At 40.8% G+C, this 22,822-nt stretch overlaps 2 protein-coding genes across 2 annotated transcripts; both read left to right on the forward strand.

The window, feature by feature from the left end:
• Window positions 1-6,510: 6,510 nt before the first annotated feature.
• Window positions 6,511-7,545, forward strand: LOC143522435 (trace amine-associated receptor 1-like). Its single transcript, XM_077016155.1, has one exon. It carries the CDS (start codon window positions 6,511-6,513, stop codon window positions 7,543-7,545), a length of 1,035 nt encoding a protein of 344 aa, XP_076872270.1.
• A 6,554-nt stretch (window positions 7,546-14,099) lies between these two features.
• Window positions 14,100-15,098, forward strand: LOC143523621 (trace amine-associated receptor 1-like). Its single transcript, XM_077018179.1, has one exon. It carries the CDS (start codon window positions 14,100-14,102, stop codon window positions 15,096-15,098), a length of 999 nt encoding a protein of 332 aa, XP_076874294.1.
• Window positions 15,099-22,822: the final 7,724 nt, after the last annotated feature.

Genomic DNA, 22,822 nt, shown 5'->3' on the forward strand with positions numbered 1-22,822 from the left:
AGATATGTTGCATAGGCAGCACTCTACAATCTACTTCCTGCAAGTGATGTCTGAATATATCCAACCGTGTGAACAAAGTCTAACCAATTGTGGCGTGGTGGGTGGAAAAGAGAGAGAGGGGAAAGATTGTATGTGTGACGCCGGAGGCATCGGGACAGAGGCAGCCGGAGACGGGGGTTGAACAGTAGGATGTTTATTGTCCATGGCAACAAACATCACTGCAAGTGATGCAAGGTAAAGCTCTTAGCACACACACTATAAGTGATGCAAGGTAAAGCTCGTAGCGCACACTAGTAAGGCTCGTAACGCAGACACTGCAAGTGTTGCAAAGTAAGGCTCGTAGCGCACGCAGGTAGGGAACGCAGTGACTGATAAGCAGAAACCAGAGACACTCATGTAGCGGCAATGTGCAGCACTGGACCAGACGACCTGCGGGCTTAAGAAGAGCAAAGTAAACAAGAAACAGGTGATCAGTATGATGGTGATTGTGACTGTGGGAGTGGTTGCGTGCGCGGGGGTGTGTGCAGTGCCGTTTCAAGGTATTTGGGGGCCCCAAGCAAAGACACCAACCGGGGCCCCCCCAACCTCCACACCAGAAATCTCATGCCCAAACCCCCCTCCGGCCAAAAAAAAAAACATATCTGGCCGCAGTCCACCTTCAAGAACCACAGCATATACACCTCAAACTAACTACTTTTCAAATTTACTACTTGTAGCTGAACATAGCAGATTTAAGTATGGGATTACCCGGGACGTATATATTGTTTTTAGCCTACCTGCTGCTAAATTACACCATTTGTACAGGTAGGCCTAATTTATCCAGTGTAAATCATCACTTACCACTGTCTTGTGTTTTTTTTAGGGGTGGGCATAGATTAATTTTTTTAATCTAGATTAATCTCACTGAAATCTTGAAATTAATCTAGATTAATCTATATTAAAATGGCTCATATGTGTGCTACCCAAGTAATAACTAAAAGTCAGCTTTTGAGATAGGGTTTCTTAATACAGAGGGTGCATTAGACCAGGGGCTCATCTCCTGTTTCCAAAATGCATCAATGACTGCTTGAGGAAGCTGTTCTACTTTGATACTTGAAGAAAAAAACATACTCAATAAAATGTAGGCTACTCGTGTTCAACGGTTTATTCAGTTAAACATGAATTTGTAAGCCTACATACTGTACATTAAAAGGGGTTGATAACATGTTTATTCAGCTAAACATGATATTTGAAATGTAAGCCAACATTTAGTACATTTAATCTCACGGACATAATTTGGGGGGGACTTTTTCAAAAGCCGGTTTGGTCCTCTGAAGTTTTAACGGTTAAAAATAAATATTTAAATAGCGACGAATCTAGCGCTAGGACCATGCAGAAAACGACCGCTCCGAGCTCCGCTCCGGTAATATTTTACGTTCCTAAAAATGAATTTTCCATTAAGCAAACCTGGCGACTTCGTGGCTGCATCCATGTAAACACACGTACGATTTTTAATTCACAGGTTTGAAAACTCGTTCTCGCCCCTACTGTGCAATTTGGTTAGGAATACAGCCGAGCTAAACTGTCAAGTTGAAAGTCATCATAGTTTGCTTACCCATTTAGTAGATATATTAACGGCGATAATTTTTATATCGCCCGATAAGAGTATCAAATTAACGAACGCCGTTAACGGCCCACCACTAGTTTTTTTGTGTTCCTCTTCCTTCTTTTGTTTTCTCTTTTGGCTTCCTGATGGATAAATTCGCTTCATGGTTAAGTTTCATATTTGCCGGCGTCTAAAACTTGGCTGTCTGCCAGGACAGTGTCTGCCTGCCTTCAGCAGCTGGTGGGAGGGGCCCCTTGAGGGGGATTCTGAGAACAGTGTCATTGCTCATGACTTTGAAAATGCAAAGGGGGGCTCACACAGTTTGTCACTGCATTTAATTCTTAACCTGTTGTTGTCTGGGGGCCCCAGGCCAGCTTGGGGCCCCAAGCAATTGCCTGGTTTGCCTGCCCCATCGCGACGGGCCTGGGTGTGTGCTGGGATCGGCTGCTGGCCGGGATGCGCGCCCTCTGGTGGCGACCCGGCCCCCTCACCGTGACAGTATGTTTACGGCACCTAGAGGAATTTCACCCCCAGGAAATTGGACTGGCCAAAAAGGCCCCAAAGCAGAACAGAAACCAGAGGAAGACTAATGAAAGACATTCAGGTACAACTACACTTGGACCAGAGATGTAGTTCTAATAATATATTTTTATTTACCAATATAAAAACACTTTAATATTCATTAATTCACAACAATTAACTAATAAAAATTCAAGGAACATGGCTGAATGTTTACCAACAGGTTGGAAAGCCAGGGGATTTACTCCTATACTATACACCCACCTGATCACACCACACATCTCATGCACACCCAGAGTGCTCTAAGCTACCAAAACAGTGCAAAGATTCCACGCCCCAGGAAACATCTACCTGCTATACGGCCCATAGCCGGACCAGCTCCAAAGGGGAGCTGCCCACTTCACAACACTCCCCAGATCTTAATCACCGCCTACTAGTTCACTACTGATCACCTCTCATTATTATTCGCACCTGTCCCTCATTACTCTGACTCACTATATAAGCCCACAGGTCCTGCCATACATTGTTGTGCATTGCTTGCGCCTACCTGGATCTGCTTTTCTTGCTTCTGTGCTACCCAAAGGAGCTTTAAGACAATGTGCCACAATAATAATATAGTATAGAGCTTGACCACATATATAGTGGCAGAGTAAAATGAGGTGTCTTTAATCTCCTTCAGAACGCCATCTTTCACTTCATTATATAAGGTTGGAATGGCAGTTTGGGAGATATAAGTTTTCTTTGGCAGTTCATACTGCTTGTCAAATCTTTACAGCATGTTTATAAATGTTTTTTTTTCGACCGTATTTAACGGCAGCATCTCTGGCTATATAGCGAGTTATACTTGACGCGTTGCGAGCGGCTCGAGGCTCCGTGCAGCGAAAATGATGTAATGATGGAGGCTCCGCGCGTGGCACTGTCGATTTGCGAGGTCGTGCACCTCTCGAATTTTGTAACTTCGCTCGCGCATTAAACAAAGTCGTGTTTGCAGGGTTCATACACCTTTATAAGGTGGAATTAAAGCACTTGTATGTCACTTTCAAGGTCCATTTCAATATTTCCCAGCACGTTAAACTTAAGTTAAATATTTATACATATACTCGAAATGATTCGAAATAATTCACTTTTTATCACATTATTTAATGGATATTTATTTTCAAAACGCCCAATCTTAACGTCTTCACGTTCTCTCATGTTTCGTCCTGGAATTACAAGAGGCTCGTATTTGTTAACGTAATACAAGAGAACTGATAATTGGTCTATGTCCAATAGAGCATATCTGATAACAGATATTTGTTGTGAAACAAACAAATTCCAGCACTTTTCAAACGTGGAACACAAAGCAACATTAAAATTCGTCAGGTAAATGTTCATTCCACTGTTTTTGAGGATGTGTTTCTTTATACTACCACATATTGTTTCGAACAACAAAGATTCGTCTTCCCTTAAGGGGGGAGGGGGGTGCGAGAGAGCAGCACTGCGGGCCTTTCTGAAATCTAACGTAGTTGCAGTTTATTCTCATGTAAACAAATTTGCGCGGAAACCCAATGGCCAATTATCGACATCAGCAAAAATAATCGCCGTTTTAAAAATTATCATACGATAAGTCGATAATGTAATTATCGCGACAGGCCTAGCTGCTGCCTCTCTCGAGTTTTGAGCACTCTATGCTCCTATGTCTACTTATACAGTATATATTTGTTATTTGAGCTGTGCTGTGTCTATTATGGAGATGGACATTAAACTAGACCCAGCACTACCTCCTGTGCCTGCTGCTTCTGTCACCCCATTACAACAACATCAACCGCCAAATCCAAACTAAACAGCAGACATCCCAAGTCTCCCGGAAGCTGCGGTAGTCTCCCGCATTTCGGTAGTGTCTCCCTGATACCCGCGAATCACATATAATCTCCTGGAATTCAGAACGAGTGCCCCACACAAACGCGCACACAGGCGACAGACTATATTTTCTCAAATCGCGAGTGGGAAGGAGAGAGAGAAAACAGAGAGGGTTCTGGTTCTGCCTGTTCTGTGCAAAGAGTCACCCCCTCGCCCCAAGCTCAACAACTGGCTCAACAACTTACACTCAGGGGGGTAACCTCCCTGAAATCAACTTTAGCAACTTGGGATGTCTGAAACAGAAAAAAACAAAATGCAGAAACAAAACAAATTACCAACTGCAACAAAGACAAAACAGCAAAACTGCTGGGAGCTGGAACAAACAAGCACAATTGGTAAAAGTGCAGATTTAAAATGTTGTAATCATCTTCTCCCTAGCGATGGGAATCAGTCTGCAGATTCAGCACCTATCACGATTTCCCATAATGCAGCAGTCGCTTAACAGGAAAAAACAAAATTAAAAAGTCCATTCACACCAATTGAAACGCTTGCGGGATGGTGAAAGACGAGGCACGAGTCCAATGTGTACCACAAAACGTCACGTTTAATTTCAACACAAAGCGCAGACAGCGCACATCAAACACGATTACCACGAACGTGTCACACTGAAACAAAGATGAGCACAGGACACTGCACGAACGCACATCAAATAGACAAACCACATAAACCCCAAGTGATGACGAGACGAGCCACAGGTGAGACGGATTGTCACAAGACGTAACCGCACCCACGGAGATCCACAGACGCAGACGATTCAGCGTAGACAACGTAAACACACGCCCAAAAGGGAGGGGTTGGGGAATGGAGCACATTAATATTCAACAAATGATACTAACTGGCCACTTAAGCACCAGACACACCCATACCTGGTAAATATTCAAGCGCACTCCACAGAAGGACAGACTCATCCACACTGCACGCCGCCAACACAAATTTGGGTATCCTGGAAAGGGAATGGGAAAAGCAGGAAGCACACTCAAGTAGCTATCCCCTACCTATTTTATAATTTTTAAAGCAATCGTTTTTTATATTTTAATGATGATTAGTCTTGGATACTTAGGTAGTTATGAGAATTCTAATGAGATATGAGAATCAACATCCCATTCACATTTATACAGGAGTTAACCTGTTGTAACGTTTTGACCAGACAGAGAGGGATCCAACTGCGGAAGTATAGGCTACCGCTTTTATTTACATAAATCATGTGTACAGAAAATGACAGGTAACTCACTAGCATTACTAGCATCAATAGCAATAGCGTTTTCTTGGGGTGGTCGGGACGGTCCAGGGTCATAACGAGAGAGCAAAATCCAGGAGGTATAGAAGGGCTAGACAGGAGACGAGTGGGGAGGTAGCAAGGGTCCGAACACAGAAGATCAGACAGGCAATGGAAACGCTCTGTACACGGCATGTGTAGGCAATACTTCGCGACTAGGAAATGGTGGGAAGGGTATAAGTATGACTGAAAAGGGGGCGTGGTGATGAGTGGCAGGTGAGGCTGGTTTAGGGAAGATCAGGTGGCATTCCTTACAGTACCCCCCACCCCCCCTCAAAGGAGTGGCTCCTGACACTCTATGACATGCAGGGGGTTGACCGCGGCGCCTGGAGCATTTTGTGTTTTGCTTTGTCGTAGCTCTATTTTATTTTTCATATCTGGTCATTATTAACATAATGTTTTAGGCATTCTTACTCTATTATCACTGGTTACCCAACAAACAAGACAGTGATAATCTGTTTGAATCCTGCCTCTGCCACACAGCCACTGTTGGGCACTTAGTCCTTTTGGCTCAAGAAGTGCAGTGCCCAGTCTGACCCTGCACTCTGACCCTAGCTTCCAAAGAAGCTGGGACATGTGGAAAGAAGCATTTCATTGTACTGTACATGATGAATTAACATTCATTTATTTGATTAATTTAATCAGAGAAGTCCTGCAATTAATAAAAAAAATTGTAATTGCCATTTTATTTCAATTTTCATATGCTACAACTCAGGACATTTGACTATGAGGTGGCATTTAGAGTATGATTTTTTTTTTCATGTTTTGGTTTTATTCAAGCACATTAATTGTTACTAATTAACAACATGCTTGCTTAGAGGAATGTGTTGCCATGGGGTAAATGTGAACACGTGATTATGATGAATGGGGATATGTACAGGTGTGGAACTATAAATCACTCCACTTTTGTGTAGTCTTAGTGCAAACAGAGGTAAGTCTTATGACACCGACCTCATTTTTTCATACAAGCAGGAAAAGTTTTGTAATAATACAATGATATTGAACATGTATAAAAAAAATATTTATTTGGATAAAGCACTTTTATGTAATTTTTAAATATAAGATGTGCTGTTTAGATTACTTTTATATTATTTAAATATAAAGGTAATGCTTTATAATTAGGATTTCAGTTTCAACTTGTGAAATTAACATTATTCAACACTGTTTAGTCTACTTTTGATATTTTTAAATTGTTTGTCTTTCACTGATAAATATTACAGACCAAAACAATATGGAGCACAAATCGTCTCTGAACCAGAGTGTAATGCAGGAAAACTCTCCATTCTGCTATGAATCTGTGAACAACTCATGTGTAAAGACAGTTTATGCCGTGGAGACTCAGACATTTATGTACATTTTGTTTAGTCTGATAACATTTTTTACATTATTAGGAAACCTCCTGGTGATCATAACCATCATTCATTTCAAGCAGCTCCACACTCCAACTAACTACCTCATTCTCTCTCTGGCTGTAACTGACCTGCTTATAGGAGGATTAGTGATGCCTCCTAGTATGTTACGCCTTGTAGAGACCTGCTGGTATTTGGGGAAGTTGTTCTGCAAAATACACAGCAGTCTTGATGTCACAATGTGCAATGCCTCCATTTTAAACTTGTTTCTAATTTCTATAGACCGATATTATGCAGTATGTCACCCCCTTCTGTACCCAATTAAAATGACTACTAAAATTACTCTGTTTATGATATTTATATGTTGGGCTCTTTCTGCTTTTGTGGGATTTGGGATTGCATTTCTAGAGCTTGGAATTCTTGGTGAAGAAGATTTTTACTACAGTACTATTGCCTGTGAGGGCGGTTGCATTGTATATCTCAGTAAAGCTGCAAGTGTTGTGTTCACAATGATATACTTCTATATCCCTGCTGTTGTCCTGATCAGTATATACCTGAAAATATTCCATGTTGCTCAAAGACAAGCACGTTCAATTCAAAACGGCCAAGTGAAGACCAGCCAGCATCAGACATCAGTGCGGAAGACTGAGATAAAGGCTACCAAAACTTTAGCCATTGTCATAAGTGTTTTTATTTTATTTTGGGCTCCATTTTTTATCTGTTCATTATTTGATCCATTTCTTGGACTTGCATTTCCACGTGGTTTGTTTGACTTCCTTTCTTGGATTGGCTACTCCAATTCCACTTGCAATCCCATTGTATATGCATTCTTTTATAGCTGGTTTAGAAAATCATTTAAAATTATTCTACTGGGGAAAATATTTCAGCCTAATTCATCCAGATTAAAGTTATTTTAGGTTTATATTCTCTTTTCTGCTGAATAACAAATACTGTGGTTACATGAATAATAGTTATTTAAATGAAACTCCTTTAGCTCTTTTGTTGTGGGCCTAAAAAATGTGCCAAAATCTTACATTCCTCAGAAACTCTGCCTGTTGTAAAAAATGTATAAAAATCTATGGTATCACCACCACGCACCAGGAAAGATTGTTTGCTATCATTCTGGCTGAGGCAGATGCACTAATATTGTAAAGTGGTGCATATAGACAGGTTACTTTTCCTTCATGATTTTGAACACCAAGCATGAGCCAGTGACATAGTAATAATTTTGTAATGGCAAGGAGAGTGAAAAAAAAATTAACAGATGAGAAAACAAATATACCTGTCAGGTATGTACAGTATTGCCTTGGCAAAATATATTATACCTGATGATATTGCATCTTATTATTAGCCTTTAATGCAATGAGACTAAAAATATTTATGTGATATGACTGTGATATGACTATTTAAACAATGTAAATAAATGATTTCATTTTCAATATGTGTGACATCCCTACCACGTCATGCTGAATTCTTATTCTTGTTTTATCTTGTGAAATAAATAATTCAACATAAAAATACTTTTGTTATTAGACTATATATATATATATATATATATATATATATATATATATATATATATATATATATATACGCAGGTGACATTTAGCACAGTCCAGTAAGCCAGTCCAGTAGCTGGGTAACTTGAGATGCGAGGCGAAGGCTCATCAGTGTGCAGTACTGGACTGCAAAACCTGTGGGCTTAAGTGCTGCGTGAGTAAATTGAGGCCAGGTGCTAATAATGAGGTGATTGTGACCGAGGGAGTGATTTAGTGCAAGATTTGGTGCACGTGCGCCCTCTGAGATATCTTGCTCAAAAAAAATAAAGGTAACACTTAAACAACACAATGTAACTCCAAGTCAACCACACCTCTGTGAAACCAACCTGTTCAGTCAGGAAGCAAAACTGATTGTGAATCAATTTCACCTGCTGTTGTGGAAATGAAACATTTTATATATATATATTAGGGATGGGGAGATTCACCGATTCACATCGGTGATTCGGCACACATGTCTGCGATTCGACTGCACCGTCACATCAAAACCCCCTAGGCCTACTCAATCAACAGGTGAACAGGAAACAGTGCCTTACATTTGCCTAGCGAACACAAAATACACAAAACTAGCCTATATTATCCTCACGACATTCATTTCCAAACTTTATCCATATTAATAACTAGATAATATATATAGATAATATAATAATGTACTATTAATTCACACTAGAAAGGTAGACAAGTAGACAAACCGTTTAATATGAAAACATAATTCACCACCAAACAGAACAATAATTTAGAACTGGTCACTTCAGTCCTAGCTTGGGGGACTTTTTCTGAGGTTCTACGCTGTCCACCACATGGCAGGACAGGGAAGCTAGAAGCTCTAGCACCTAGAGCTAGAACTGTGTGTAGCCCTACCAACTGAACTCATAATATTAAACTTGGCCGAATAATTAATAATAATTAATATAATAATAATCAGGGTTGCCAACTCTCACGCAATGAACGTGAGACACACGCATTGACACACACGCATCTTTACCAGAGACCGTCTTCACACGCTCACACGACATACATCCAATTTCTCACAATGAAAAAAAATCTAGTTTATTTACCTCCGATCCACATCTATGATTCAATGAGTTACTAGCTCGCTCTGGCGCCAACCACCGGCGATCGATCGATCGCATAACACTTAATTTGTGTCCAACAATTTACACTCGCCACCCCCCCCGCGCCAACATTTTACACACATGCCGCCGCCACGCGCCCCCCCCCCCCCCCCCCCCCCAACCCTGATAATAATAATTTAAATAATAATTTTAATAATTTTGCTTCGCCTCACTCATATTTGTTTGCCTTCGCCTCCCTCATAGGAATGAATTGCGAAGTTCGCTTCCCTTGGCCAAATTCGCGTGTATATGTCCCCGGCTTTAACGTTTGATGTGGGAGTCTCCTGTGTTAAACTGGCGCTTAGCATCTCCACAGATTGCAATTTGGGTACTAGCACACTGCTTTGGATAAAAGCATCTGTTAATGTAGTGTATTTCAATGTGATATAATTAACCGGGGTATAAACCACCCTGTTGGTAGTACTCATCTAATGGCGAACTTACTTCGATGTGTTTTTTCAAGTTTGATGGCGAGTTCATAAATGATGACAGCGATGTGTTCTTCAGAATGCAGAGGAGGAATACGAATCATTTTTCTTTTCGAGGAATTCAAACAGTTGGGCTAAATAAGGCCAGGGGTGTTGGGGAAAGCCATCTGTTGCAGCCATGTCAGATACTCAGCCATTTAGCGTACAAATCTTAATCCCTTACTGAGTGCTGATTGGTTATAGTCTGTGACACGGTACACTTTGACCTTTCGGTATTTTATTAAGCGTTGATTTAAAAATGAAAAAGGAACGAGATGTTTCTGAAAATGTAACGAAGTGAAAAGTAAAAAGTTTCGCTTTGAAATGTAGTGAAGTAAAAGTATAAAGTCTTACCAAATAAAAGTACTTGAGTAAAGTACAGATACATGGAAATGTTACTTAAGTACAGTAACGAATTACATTTACTTAGTTACTGTCCACCACTAATTTACAGTATCTATTCCTTATTCTAACGTATTTACAGAGGCAACATATTTTTTATTTTTATTGATTTCTTTTTTTTTCGAGGCAACATAAATGCACCATTGTGTCCTCAGGTACTGACGCAAACACGCAGACGTACACAACAAAGATGGAGATAAATGAGAGCATAGATTGGGCATAGTTTAATTTTTTTAATCTAGATTAATCTTACTGAAATCTTGAAATTAATCTAGATTAATCTAGATTAAAATGGCTCATATGCATGCTACCCAAGTAATGACTAAAAGTCAGTTTTTGAGATAGGGTTTCTTAATACAGAGGGTGCATTAGACAAGGGGCTCATCTCCTGTTTCCAAAATGCATCAATGACTGCTTGAGAAAGCTGTTCTACTTTAATACTTGAAGAAAAAAAAACATGCTGAATAAAATGTAGGCTACTTGTGTTCAACGGTTTATTCAGTTAAACATGAATTTGTAAGCCTACATACATACTGTACATTAAAAGGGATTGATAACATGTTTATTCAGCTAAACATGAGATTTGAAATGTAAGCCAACATTTAGTAGCTACCCCTCTATTCAACCCACTAATTTTTCAAAAGCTGGTTTTGGTCCTCTGCAGTTTTATCGGTTAAAAAGAAATATTTAAATAGCGACGAATCTAGCGCTAGGACCATGCAGAAAACGACCGCTCCGAGCTCCGCTCCGGTAACACTTCCTAAAATGTTCCTAAAAATGAACGTTCCTAAAAAAAAACGTTCCTAAAAATGAATTTTTTGAATTAAAAAGGTTTGAAAACTTGTTCTTGCCCCTACTGTGCAATTTGGTTAGGAATACAGCCGAGCTAAACTATCAAGTTGAAAGTCATCATAGTTTGCTTACCCATTTTGACCCAGTTCCCAACCCAACTTTAAGAATAGATTAACCGCGATAATTTTTATATCGCCCGATAAGAGTATCAAATTAACGAACGGGTTGTAAGGAATGCCACCTGATCTTCCCTAACCAGCCTCACCTGCCCCTCATTACCACGCCCCCTTTTCAGTCACACTTATACACCTTCCCCAGCACGTCTCAGTCGCGAAGTATTGCCGACTCATGCCGCATACCAAGCCGTTCTATTACCTGTCTGCTTTCCTGTGTTCTGACCCTCGCTTACGTCCCCGACCTTGTCTCCTGCCTGATCCCTCTGTACCTCCTGACTTCTGCTCCCCCGGTATGACCCTGGACCGTCCTGACCACGCCAAGAACACGCTGTTACTTATCCTAGTACTCGTGATTCCCCTGCCTGTTTCTGTGCCAGCTTCTCATTTCAATAAAAGCGGTGTTCTTCCGCATTTGGATCCCTCTCTGCCTGGTCAATTCGTAACACGGGTGTACTGGGTGTACTGCCTAGTCATGGTAGTTACCCTTAAAGAAAGGGGTGAGTGGAAAACAGCCTTTAGCACCAGTACTGGACAATTACTACTTGGATGTCAAGTACTTGGTTCTGCCAGAGACATGGAGTACATACTTCCCCTGAGCACAGTACGCCCAGGATTTCCTTCGTTATGCAGGTAGTGGGCTCATATCCTTGGAGTGTGTTCTGGGCTTTCAACCTCCGTTATACCCTTGAAACCAGGGGCACAGATGGCACTGGGGACGGGGGGACATGTCCTCTCCAGATTTATATTGACCCCATCCGAAATCTAGCATCTACAAGCATAAACGTATATATTGTACAGCTTGGTCTCCCTCACTTCAGAATTTCCATCTGCGCCGATGCTTGAAACTCCCCTGCGTCAGATCAGCCAGCTGTCAAAATGTGGCGTTGGCTCAGTCAGAAGGTTTGGAGACTGAAATCTGTCATTGTGGCCTTCAAAAAAAAAACTGACCTACAAGCTGGGATATGAAGTATGAGTGGTGACCAAAGATGGCTGAGTGGGACCAAAGACCAAGCTAATCTGTAAATATGGCCATCCATACAACATCGTGTGGAGAAAAAATGATGTCACCAACCGGGTGAGCGTGCCAGGGAGCAGCTGTGCATCGTCTGCCTTCCATGTTTCAGCGTTGAAACCTGTGATGACTGGCCCTCTAGAAGAGGGGACAAGCAGTTATGGCACACCTCCTCCATCCTGGATATGGAAGGAGGCCCTACATGCCAGGCACATGCCTTGTTGAATTCCATGAGAAGAGGCAACTAGCGAATGGCGCAGAACAGGGGTGGCCAACCCGTCAGAGACCAAGAGCCACTTTTTTACTGTTTTACACATCACACACATGGGCACACTTGAATATCACCAGCACGGTTGGAGGAGGTAGGCCACAGCACGGCAAGGTTGCGAGCATACATACATGCGAGCATGCACACTACGAGCTCTGTTATGTACGTAACTGTTGTTTTCTAGGTAAAAAGTGGATAAACTCAGTTATCAACACTCGTTACAACACCACTGACCTGACACCACTGACCTGCACCACGTATGTGGTTTATTGCAAAACATGTGACAGAAGACAAACCGCACACCACAAAGATGTAGCAGTCTGTCGTCCTCAGAGCTGATGACATAACCGGGCCACGGCACATATCGTTTGTGCAGGTGAGAGCGTGGGCTGGCTGGGGACTCAGACCTCTCCCCAATCGTACCTGGGCACAGCACGGTTCAAATTGCCCTAGTGTGAGTGCGCCCTAAGAGCTGCATGAAACCAGGCAAAGAGCTGCATGCGGCTCGAGAACCGTGGGTTGGCTAGTCCTGGCCCAGAAAAATGGAGCTGGGTTTCGGCATTCTAGGTTCTGGACAATGACCTTACAGCCTCCTTCCACTGTGTTTATCCAGACAAGATAGTACAATCACCAGTCGGGGTGGCACTACAGCAGGGCTAGTGTGGTCTTCATGGGAGGTTCTGTTATGGTGCGCCAGTCCCAGCCTAGTAGGGGCACAACCACTTCTACACACAGAAACACTCTCCCACCCACTCTCACTGTCAGGCACTACCCCTGTCATTTCCCCCTCATTATCTCCACTTCACATGCAGCTTGTTCTTTTCTCCCCTTACCAGTTAATATTTAAAACCCACAGGCTCCTGCTGTCTTCGCTGCACATTGTTAGTTAAGCTGTTAAATGATGTCAGTCTCTGAAGTCCTACAAGTGACTGGCAGTGTTCAATCTGTTAGTCTTTTTCATTTTAAAAGGTCATTCTCCTGCACTGTTAACGTTTTTGTTTGTTGTATCCAACAAACCCCTCACCTTTCACCCTCATTACACTTCTCACCTAGACTTGTTTATGTCCCCTGATGTTTCATTTACTTGGTATTTTTCTTCATTATTTTTATTCATAATTTTCTTCTGATGCTCAAAAGCATAAAAAGAGATATAAATAACAAGGCTCTAGCACTTCTTGCTAGGATTCCTTTTGCTCATTCTTAAAAATCATCAATCTTTTTATAACCTTTAATATATTGGTCTGTAGTTTATGCACTTTAAAACATCCTAAATAAACTGTACTGAAAAATGCTGACTATGCTGGGACTAATCTGATGACATAGGATGCAAAGCAGGAACAAAAACAATGTTTGTGTTTAATACAAATGAACTTTAATGTTTACAGCGGGTCCCTTGACACTCTTCTCAGATTGTAAACATGTGATTTAATACACATGTGTAAAGACTATAAATCAGAGGAGTCCAGTCCTCTGCTCTTGGCTTTGCCCACTGCAAGCAGAGGTAAGATCTGACTCAGAGCTTATTTTACATATGCATGTCCTGCATATGATTGCAAATAAATATACAACATAACTAGTTTTTAAAAATAACAGAATACCATAAGTAGGCCTATATGTTTAAAAAGCTTGAAAGTATGGATTTATTTCTGATGGATATTTATTGTTTTCATTTTAGTAAACAATATGGGCCACAAATCAAGTCTCAACCAGAGTGTAATACAAGAAGCTCCACTCTGCTCATGTCAAAAACCTGATACCCCAAAGGAGGCTCAGTCATTACTTTATATTATGTTTGGTCTGATGTCATTTCTCACATTATTTGGAAACCTCCTGGTGATCATAACCATTATTCATTTCAAGCAGCTCCACACTCCAACAAACTACCTCATTCTTTCTCTGGCTGTAGCTGATCTGCTTGTAGGAGGATTAGTGATGCCTCCCAGTATGTTACGATCTGTGGAGACCTGCTGGTATTTGGGAACCACATTCTGTAAAATACACAGCAGTCTTGATGTCACAATGTGCACTGCCTCGATTTTAAATCTGTGTATAATTTCTCTAGATCGATATTATGCAGTATGTCACCCTCTTCTATACCACAGTAAAATGACTACTAAAACTACCTTACTCATGATTATTGGATGTTGGACCCTCTCTGTCTTTGTGGGATTTGGAATGATATTTCTGGAGCTTGGCATTTTGGGAGCTGAAGATTTTTACTACAATAATATTGCCTGTGAGAGGAGCTGCATCCTGTTTCTCAGTAAAACAGCGGGTGTTGTTTTCACACTGCTCTGTTTCTACATGCCTGCTGTTGTGATGATGAGTTTATATCTGAAAATTCTCCACATTGCTCAAAGACAAGCACGTGCAATTCAAAGCAGTCAAAACAGGCCTTCTCAACAGAAGACTGAAATAAAGGCTACAAAAACCCTAGCAATCGTCATAGGTGTTTTTCTGTTATTTTGGACTCCATATTTTTTTTGTGCATTTATTGATCCCTGTCTTGGATATATAATTCCAAGCATTGTATTTGATTTCTTTGTTTGGGTTGGCTATTCCAATTCTACATGTAATCCTATTGTGTATGCATTCTTTTATAGCTGGTTTAGGAAGTCATTTAGAGTTATTCTACTGGGAAAAATATTTCAGCCTAATTCATCCAGAATGAAATTGTTTTGAGTCTCAGATTATTTTTCTCTGCTGAATTTTATGCCCTGTCATCACAAGCTTATATGAAAAATACATCTGTTCTAGTCTGACTGCTCACAAGTGGCACTTCCAGTCAAACATGTGCCTTTAGATTGTACAGTATAATACAGTAGTACAGATCAGCACTGACTGTAACTATCCAAGGTCAGTGTGTAATAAGTAATTAATTTGTTAATGAATTAATTAATATTTCCTTCAGTACATCCAGATTTATAATTATTTGTTAAGGAAACTATACATATAAATATGAAAGGAGATGTTGTATATCATCTTTCTACACAGACTGGCCCAAGGTTTTTGAAGATAGCATTCACACTATAAATGTCCAAGGATCCTGAATCAATATTTAGAAAATATTTAGAAAATATTTAGAAAGAGCTTTACACCACTTCATATGACATTTGGCACTGTGCTTGATGTAATGCTTGCACACATGCTGTTCAGCCATGGAAACACATGCTTTGAAGCTCCTGGTGTGTATTTTTGTGCAGTTATTGTTTAATGGGGGAATTTATCAGATTTGTTTTATGCTGTGCGACCACCTTCTTAAGCTGGTTTAAAACTATAGGGATCATATTACTGTAGAAATGTTAGTCAGATGTTAATTTAAATTCCAGGATTAGGTTCAAGGGTATCTTAGGTTAATACATTAAGAAATATTATTTTCACCTGTTAACTGTCAAATATTCAAATGGCGCTGAATGAAGATAAGAGAAATATGATGGAGCTTCTGTTTGAGGTCTAATCTTGTTTAAGGGAGAATCAGATTATTTAAACCCAAGGTCTGTATGCTATTGAACACTCCCGCTTTTTTCTGTTGACACAAGCTTGCTCTGTGCATTGCTAGAGGTGCTGCCACCTACTGGTACCTTCTTTTTAACATGGTGTAGCATGTCCTTTCCATTATATTGTTCAACATGGGAGTGGCACAGCATAGATGGATTTTCATAGCATAGGTTTTCATCAACAAAACTCTACCCTCTATAACTGATAATTCAAGTGACATCTTGAAGTAGATATATATGTATATACACTGCTCAAAAAAAAATAAAGGAACCACTTAAACAACACAATGTAACTCCAAGTGAACCACACTCCTGTGAAACCAACCTGTGCAGTTAGGAAGCAACACTGATTGTGAATCAATTTCACCTGCCCAGGTAGAAAAGAGAGTCAATTAACAAGACACCCCCTAGGAAGGAGTGGTTCTGCAGGTGGACCTTTTCACTGTTCTCATCATTTCTGGCTGATGTTTTGGTCACTTTTGCATTTTGTCCATAGAGGTAGCATGAGGCGGTGTATACAACCCACGAAAGTTGCTCAGGTAGTGCAGCTCATCCAGGATGGCACATCAATGCGAGCTGTTGCCAGAAGGCTTGCTGTGTCTGTCACCATAGTGTCCAGAGCATGGAGCAGATACCAGGAGACAGGCCAGTACACCAGGAGACATGGAGGGGGCCATAGGAGGGCAACAACCCAGTAGCAGGACTGCTACCTCCTCCTTTGTGCGAGGAGGAACAGGAAGAGCTATGCCAGAGCCCTGCAAAATGACCTCCAGTAGGCCACTAATATCCATGTTTCTTCTCAAACTGTCAGAAACAGACTCCATGAGGGTGGTATGAGGGCCAGACATCCACAAGTGGGGCTTATGCTTACAGCCCAACACCGTGCAGGGTGACTGGCATTTACCGGAGAACACCAAGATTGGCAGATTCGCTGTTGGTGCCCTGTGCTCTTCACGGATGAGAGCAGATGAGCACGTGACAGACAAAGTCTGGAGACGCTGTGGAGAATATTCTGCTGCCTGCAACATCCTCCAGCATGACCGGTTTGGGAGTGGGTCAGTAATGGTGTGGGGACAGTGGCGTGCACAGACATTTTGGGGGGCAAGTGCTGGGGGGAAGGGGGGGGGGAGGGCACTTTTTAGCGCATGTGGAACAATTCATTATAAAAAAAATTACAAGCACATGTTGAATGAAATTTGACTTTTATTAGTAACATTCTCTAAACGTGAGTTTTCAATGGAAAAAGTCACACCGCCAACTGATAAAATCTAATCCAATATTAACTATACAGTCACGGTTATGGTTGTGGGAGAGAAGATGGGCGGTAGGGCCTTGTGAGGAGTATGGGAGTGGCATAGGATATTTCACCATCTTATCCTGTGTTTAAGTATAATCTATTCTCTAGGCTACCTAGTGACCGCTGCGAACAGGGCAGTTGACAACAAAGGAAAGTCTTTGTGGCAGCTTGGAGAGACAGCTGACAAGGGGGAATAGACCCCACCGGGGCTGTCATGGGCTAGCTACTCATGATGGCGGCACTTGCGGAAATATCCGTGTGTGTACAACCTTAAGAGCTACAAAGAGACTTAAGAAAACAATACCTCTTGAGTCTGCGAGAGCTGGGGTGGAAGATGACTCACAGGATGGTCACATGGCTACGAACTCTGGAATGGAATCGACAATGAGAAAAAGCTCTAGCACAAAGGTATCCGCCACGGTTGGAGGTGAGATGCAGGAGTGTGTCTGTGGATGGAAGAAGGTTACGTCACTTAGAGGGCTGAGGATTCATCAAAGTAAGAAGAGATGTTTGGAGGTGGTAGTGCAGGGGCACCGCATTGAACAGTACTTCTTACGGAGTAGTTCGAATCAGTCGGGTGAAGTCCAGCGGCAGGTTGTACACCACAGCCCGCAGGATATCAGTACCTCTGTTACTAAGGAAGTGAACTGCAGTAAAGTCATACAGGATGATGAGTCTGAGGTTCATCAGAGGAGAAGCGGAAGGCTGGCGAAGGAGAAGGGTCTTGTTCAGAGAAATAAGGTAAAATGGCCCACAGCAGTAGATAAAGCAGGCTGGAGGAGCGTAAATGATGATCTTAGAGATTTACTGGCTAGTCTGAAAGGGTCAGCAGAGAGTAAATTGAATAGATTAGGTGAAGTCATTTATGGGTATGGATTGGCTAGGTTTGGGAAAGTACAGGTGAGGGAAAAAAGGCAAGAGTCTGTGAAATCTAGGCGACAGGTAGAAATAGCTGGGCTTGTCCAGGAGTTGAGAGCTCTGAGAAAACAGTGGAAGAGGGCAATGGATGAGGATAAAGAGGGTATCAATTGGCTACAGAGAGATCTGAAGAGTAGGTTAGCAACTTTAAGGAGGGCAGAGGTGTTAAGGAAAAGGAGAAGGAAGAAGGAACATGCTAGGGCAGCCTTCTTCAGAAATCCTTTTGGGTTTGTAAAGACTTTATTTAGCAAAGAGAAGTCTGGTAGACTAAATGTGGAAAGAAAGGTATTAGAAGAGTACTTTGAATGTATGTATAGCGATAAGGATAAGGACAAGGAGTTGGAGCTCCCAGCAGACATTCCACCAGTGGGCACAATAGGGGGCTGCATGGATGTCAGCCTCCCAAAGTGGAAGGAGGTGCAAAATGTGGTTCGCCACGGTATGACGTATCAAGTGTATAAGAATGCACCTGATGTCCTGGGCCCGTATTTATCAAACTTCTTAGAGTGGAATTTTGGACTTAAGTGCTGAAAAATTCTTAGATTTGCTCCTACTCACAGAGTTAAGTGTAAGTGCCAGTTATCAAAACTCTCAAGTATAAGAATCACTCTTACTCTCCCGAAAAGTTAAGACTGCTCCAGAGGACTCATAAGTCATTAAGAGTTGCCACTAGGGGGCTGAGATGGCACTGAGAAGACAGAGACGCGTGCGAACCTTCATTTTAGGTACACATTTCAATTTTATAGATATATAAATATGCACACAAATATGCACAATGCACAAATATGCACAATAATTAGGCATTAAGATAAGCATGGGTAAAAAATTTTTTTCTTTTTTTCGTGCAAGAGTGTAATATTCATGCTGCGATTTTCATACTTTAATTTTAAGCTTTGACTTCTACCTTGTCAGTTATTGTATGTCATTTGGGAGTGAGTCCTCTGCCAGACTTCCTTCAGATGCTCACTTTTCCTCCGGCCATTCATGACTGGTGGTGTTTGGAAGCGCTGTCAGAGAGGGAGGGGCAGATGGAGAATCTGCGCTCAAGCCAGCAGGGTCGGGAGCACGAGCTTTAATACTGACAGATGCAATTATTTTCAAAAGCCGGTTTTGGTCCTCTGCAGTTTTAACGGTTAAAAAGAAATATTTAAATAGCGACGAATCTAGCGCTAGGACCATGCAGAAAACGACCACTCTGAGCTCCGCTCCGGTAACACTTTACGGACCAAGAGTCCACCATTTACACTGCACAACAATAATCTCATATTCGCTCTCATATTTTATATCATTTAGCCTACCACCCAGCTTACCTGCACAACAGAGAAAACAGCAGGCTGCAACTCTGTGCGCTACTGTTCGCTACTGACTGGCCGACTACTTCTGTCGGTCAGAGCGGCAGTTAGTGGTGAATATGGTATCGAGCACTACTGGTGAAACAAATTAAACTGTTAAATTACAGTAAAGAATGTCCTTAGACATCAAAATTAAATGGGGGGGCTACTATTCCTATGTATTCTACTATTCAATAGTGCCATGGTGCAAACATATCCATGGTGCAAACAACTCAAACACTCCAGCCAAATGGCAACAATAAATAGGCAAGTGAAACTTAGCACAGTCCAGGCAGGCAGTTCAGTAGCATGGCGACTCGCACGAAGAAGGCTGTGTTGAGATGCAAAACAAAGGGTCATCATTGTGCAGCACTGAACTGCAGAACCTGTGGGCGTATGTGCTTGGTGAGGACATAAGGGCCAGGTGGCACATGCGTCCTCTGGTGGCGTCCAGACCATGACAGAACTGAGCTACATGTCTCCTGTCTGATCAAACCCTAATTACAGCTGATTTTCTTCTGCCATCTAAGGGCATAAAACATAAATAAAATCATGCATGAAAAGGGATTTTAATAACAAGGTTACATTTGAAACATGTACACTTGGACATTAACAGTCTGAAGTAGGAACTACAAACTTAAAATTGGGGATTGAATATGAATGAAAGGTGAACAAATATTCAATAAATGTTTTAATATATATCTGGAGTTGTGCAAATGTTTTCAAACATGCTAAACAGTCTATACGGCAAAGTGCTAAACTCTAATCTGTAGTATTTGAAAGTGAGGTAAGGTAGAATGTATTTCCAGAACAAAACCTCCATGCACTTGTGTACCTACATAAATATTAATTTATTCATTCATTCATTCATTCTCTAAACCCATTTATTTATTTAGAGTTATATGCCACTGTGATTTCACTGTATCATATATATTTATATGGCATATTTATAGCCATGTTCTCGTCTGTATATAATACCCTTAGCATTCATTGATGTAATGTTATACATTATTTTCTGTACATACTGTTGCAATACCATTGGAAATTTGGTAGCATTTTAATTTAATTTATTGTTCTTCCTTTATTTTTTTAACCTTCTACCTGGCATTCTTGGTGCAAAGAAAGCAAATAAAGAATTTAATTGTACTCAAACATATTTTCTTACTATGCAAATGACAAACTCTTTTAACTCTTAACTGTAAACTCTTCAATTGAGAGCTGGTAGTGCTGGTGTGTGTGTGTGTGTGTGTGTAGTCGGGGGGGCTATAGTACTGACAGCATGGTCCACAAATAAATTGTTTGTGTTTCACACAAGCACACTTTAATGTTTGCAATCTGAGAAGAGTATCAAGGGGCCACTGTAAACATGTCATTAAATACACATGTGTAAAGACTATAAATCACAGTTGTCCTGTCCTCTGCTATTGGCTTTGCCCACTGCAAGCAGAGGTAAGGTCTGACTCAAGCCTTTTTTATATAAGCATTCCTTGTTTATGATTTGAAAAAAATGTGTAACCTAACCTCACATTTTTCTATTTTGAAATAACAGAAAGCATTTAGTATGGGGTATGTTTAAAATGTGAAAATAGGCATTTACTTCAGATAAGTTCATTTTGTTTTCATTTTTAGGTACACAATATGGGTGACAAATCAGGTCTCAACCAGAGTGTAATACAAGAAAACTCTCGACTCTGCTCATGTCAAAAACCTGATACCCCAAAAGAGGCTCAGTCATTACTTTATATTATGTTTGGTCTGATGTCATTTCTCACATTACTTGGAAACCTCCTGGTGATCATAACCATCATTCATTTCAAGCAGCTCCACACTCCAACTAACTACCTCATTCTTTCTCTGGCTGTAGCTGATCTGCTTGTAGGAGGATTAGTGATGCCTCCCAGTATGTTACGATCTGTAGAAACTTGTTGGTATTTGGGAACCACATTCTGTAAAATACACAGCAGTCTTGATATCACAATGTGCACTGCCTCAATTTTAAATTTGTGTATAATTTCTCTAGATCGATATTATGCAGTATGTCACCCTCTTCTATACCACAGTAAAATGACTATTAACACTACCTTATTCATGATTTTTGTATGTTGGACCCTTTCTGTCTTTGTGGGATTTGGAATGATATTTCTGGAGCTTGCCATTTTGGGAGTTGAAGATTTCTACTACAATAATATTGCCTGTGAGAGGAGCTGCATCCTGTTTGTCAGTAAAACAGCAGGTGCTGTTTTCACACTGCTCTGTTTCTACACACCTGCCGTTGTGATGATGAGTCTATATCTGAAAATTCTCCACATTGCTCAAAGACAAGCACGTTCAATTCAAAGCAGCCAAAACAGGCCTTCTCAACAGAAGACTGAGATGAAGGCTACAAAAACCCTAGCAATCGTCATAGGTGTTTTTCTTTTATTTTGGACTCCATATTTTTTTTGTGCATTTATTGATCCCTTTCTTGGATATATAATTCCAAGCTTTGTATATGATTTCTTTGTTTGGGTTGGCTATTCCAATTCTACATGTAATCCTATTGTGTATGCATTCTTTTATAGCTGGTTTAGGAAGTCATTTAGAGTTATTCTACTGGGAAAAATATTTCAGCCTAATTCATCCAGAATGAAATTGCTTTGAGTGTCAGTTAGATTACTTTTTCTGCTGGATACATTTCCATTTCATCACAAGCTTGTATGAAAAATACATCTGTTTTAGTCTAACTGCTCACAATGGCATTTCCAGTGCAGCATGTGCTTTTAGAATGCTGACTCAAAACAAGCCATTCTTGCCAAGTCTTTTTAAATATCATTCCAAATGACTTGCATCTAGGTTGAGATTGATTACTTTGCAGTAATATGCAGTACACAGCTCTCCAATCTAGATTTTATTGTTTTTATTTCTGATATCCTTATGAATATACAGTAGTATCCCGATCAGCACTTACAGTCAAATACAGTCAGCAAGGATTTTGTTACAGTAACTATCTGCATGCATCATGTAAGAAAGCTGTATATTCTCCATGTGCAGTGGCCAAGCACACTCTTCTCTACAGTCAAATTAAGATTTTCAAGCAGTTTCCCTAAGGGAAGAAATATGCTGATATTATGAATACTCACTTACTTCTGTACCTTTACCTGCATACATTTTTAACATAAGACATTTGGGTCTTAATATGTTGGATAACAGAATTTTAAGTAATCAGTGACCACCCACAAATCTGTCTGATGACAACATCAATAATACGTTATTTTGTTGTTTAACATTATGTTGTTTTACATACAACATAAGTTGTATGAAACATTTATTTAGCCAGGGTAGTCACACTGAGATTAAACATTTTGGCAAAGCAGCACAAAACAC

Source organism: Brachyhypopomus gauderio, chromosome 9, assembly GCF_052324685.1.
Source record: "Brachyhypopomus gauderio isolate BG-103 chromosome 9, BGAUD_0.2, whole genome shotgun sequence".
NCBI classification, from domain to species: Eukaryota; Metazoa; Chordata; class Actinopteri; order Gymnotiformes; family Hypopomidae; genus Brachyhypopomus; species Brachyhypopomus gauderio.

What these genes read in the sequence shown, in the direction of transcription:
- LOC143522435 (XM_077016155.1), top strand. Translation starts at nt 6,511, where the DNA reads ATGGAGCACAAATCGTCTCTGAACCAGAGTGTAATGCAGGAAAACTCT.
- LOC143523621 (XM_077018179.1), top strand. Translation starts at nt 14,100, where the DNA reads ATGGGCCACAAATCAAGTCTCAACCAGAGTGTAATACAAGAAGCTCCA.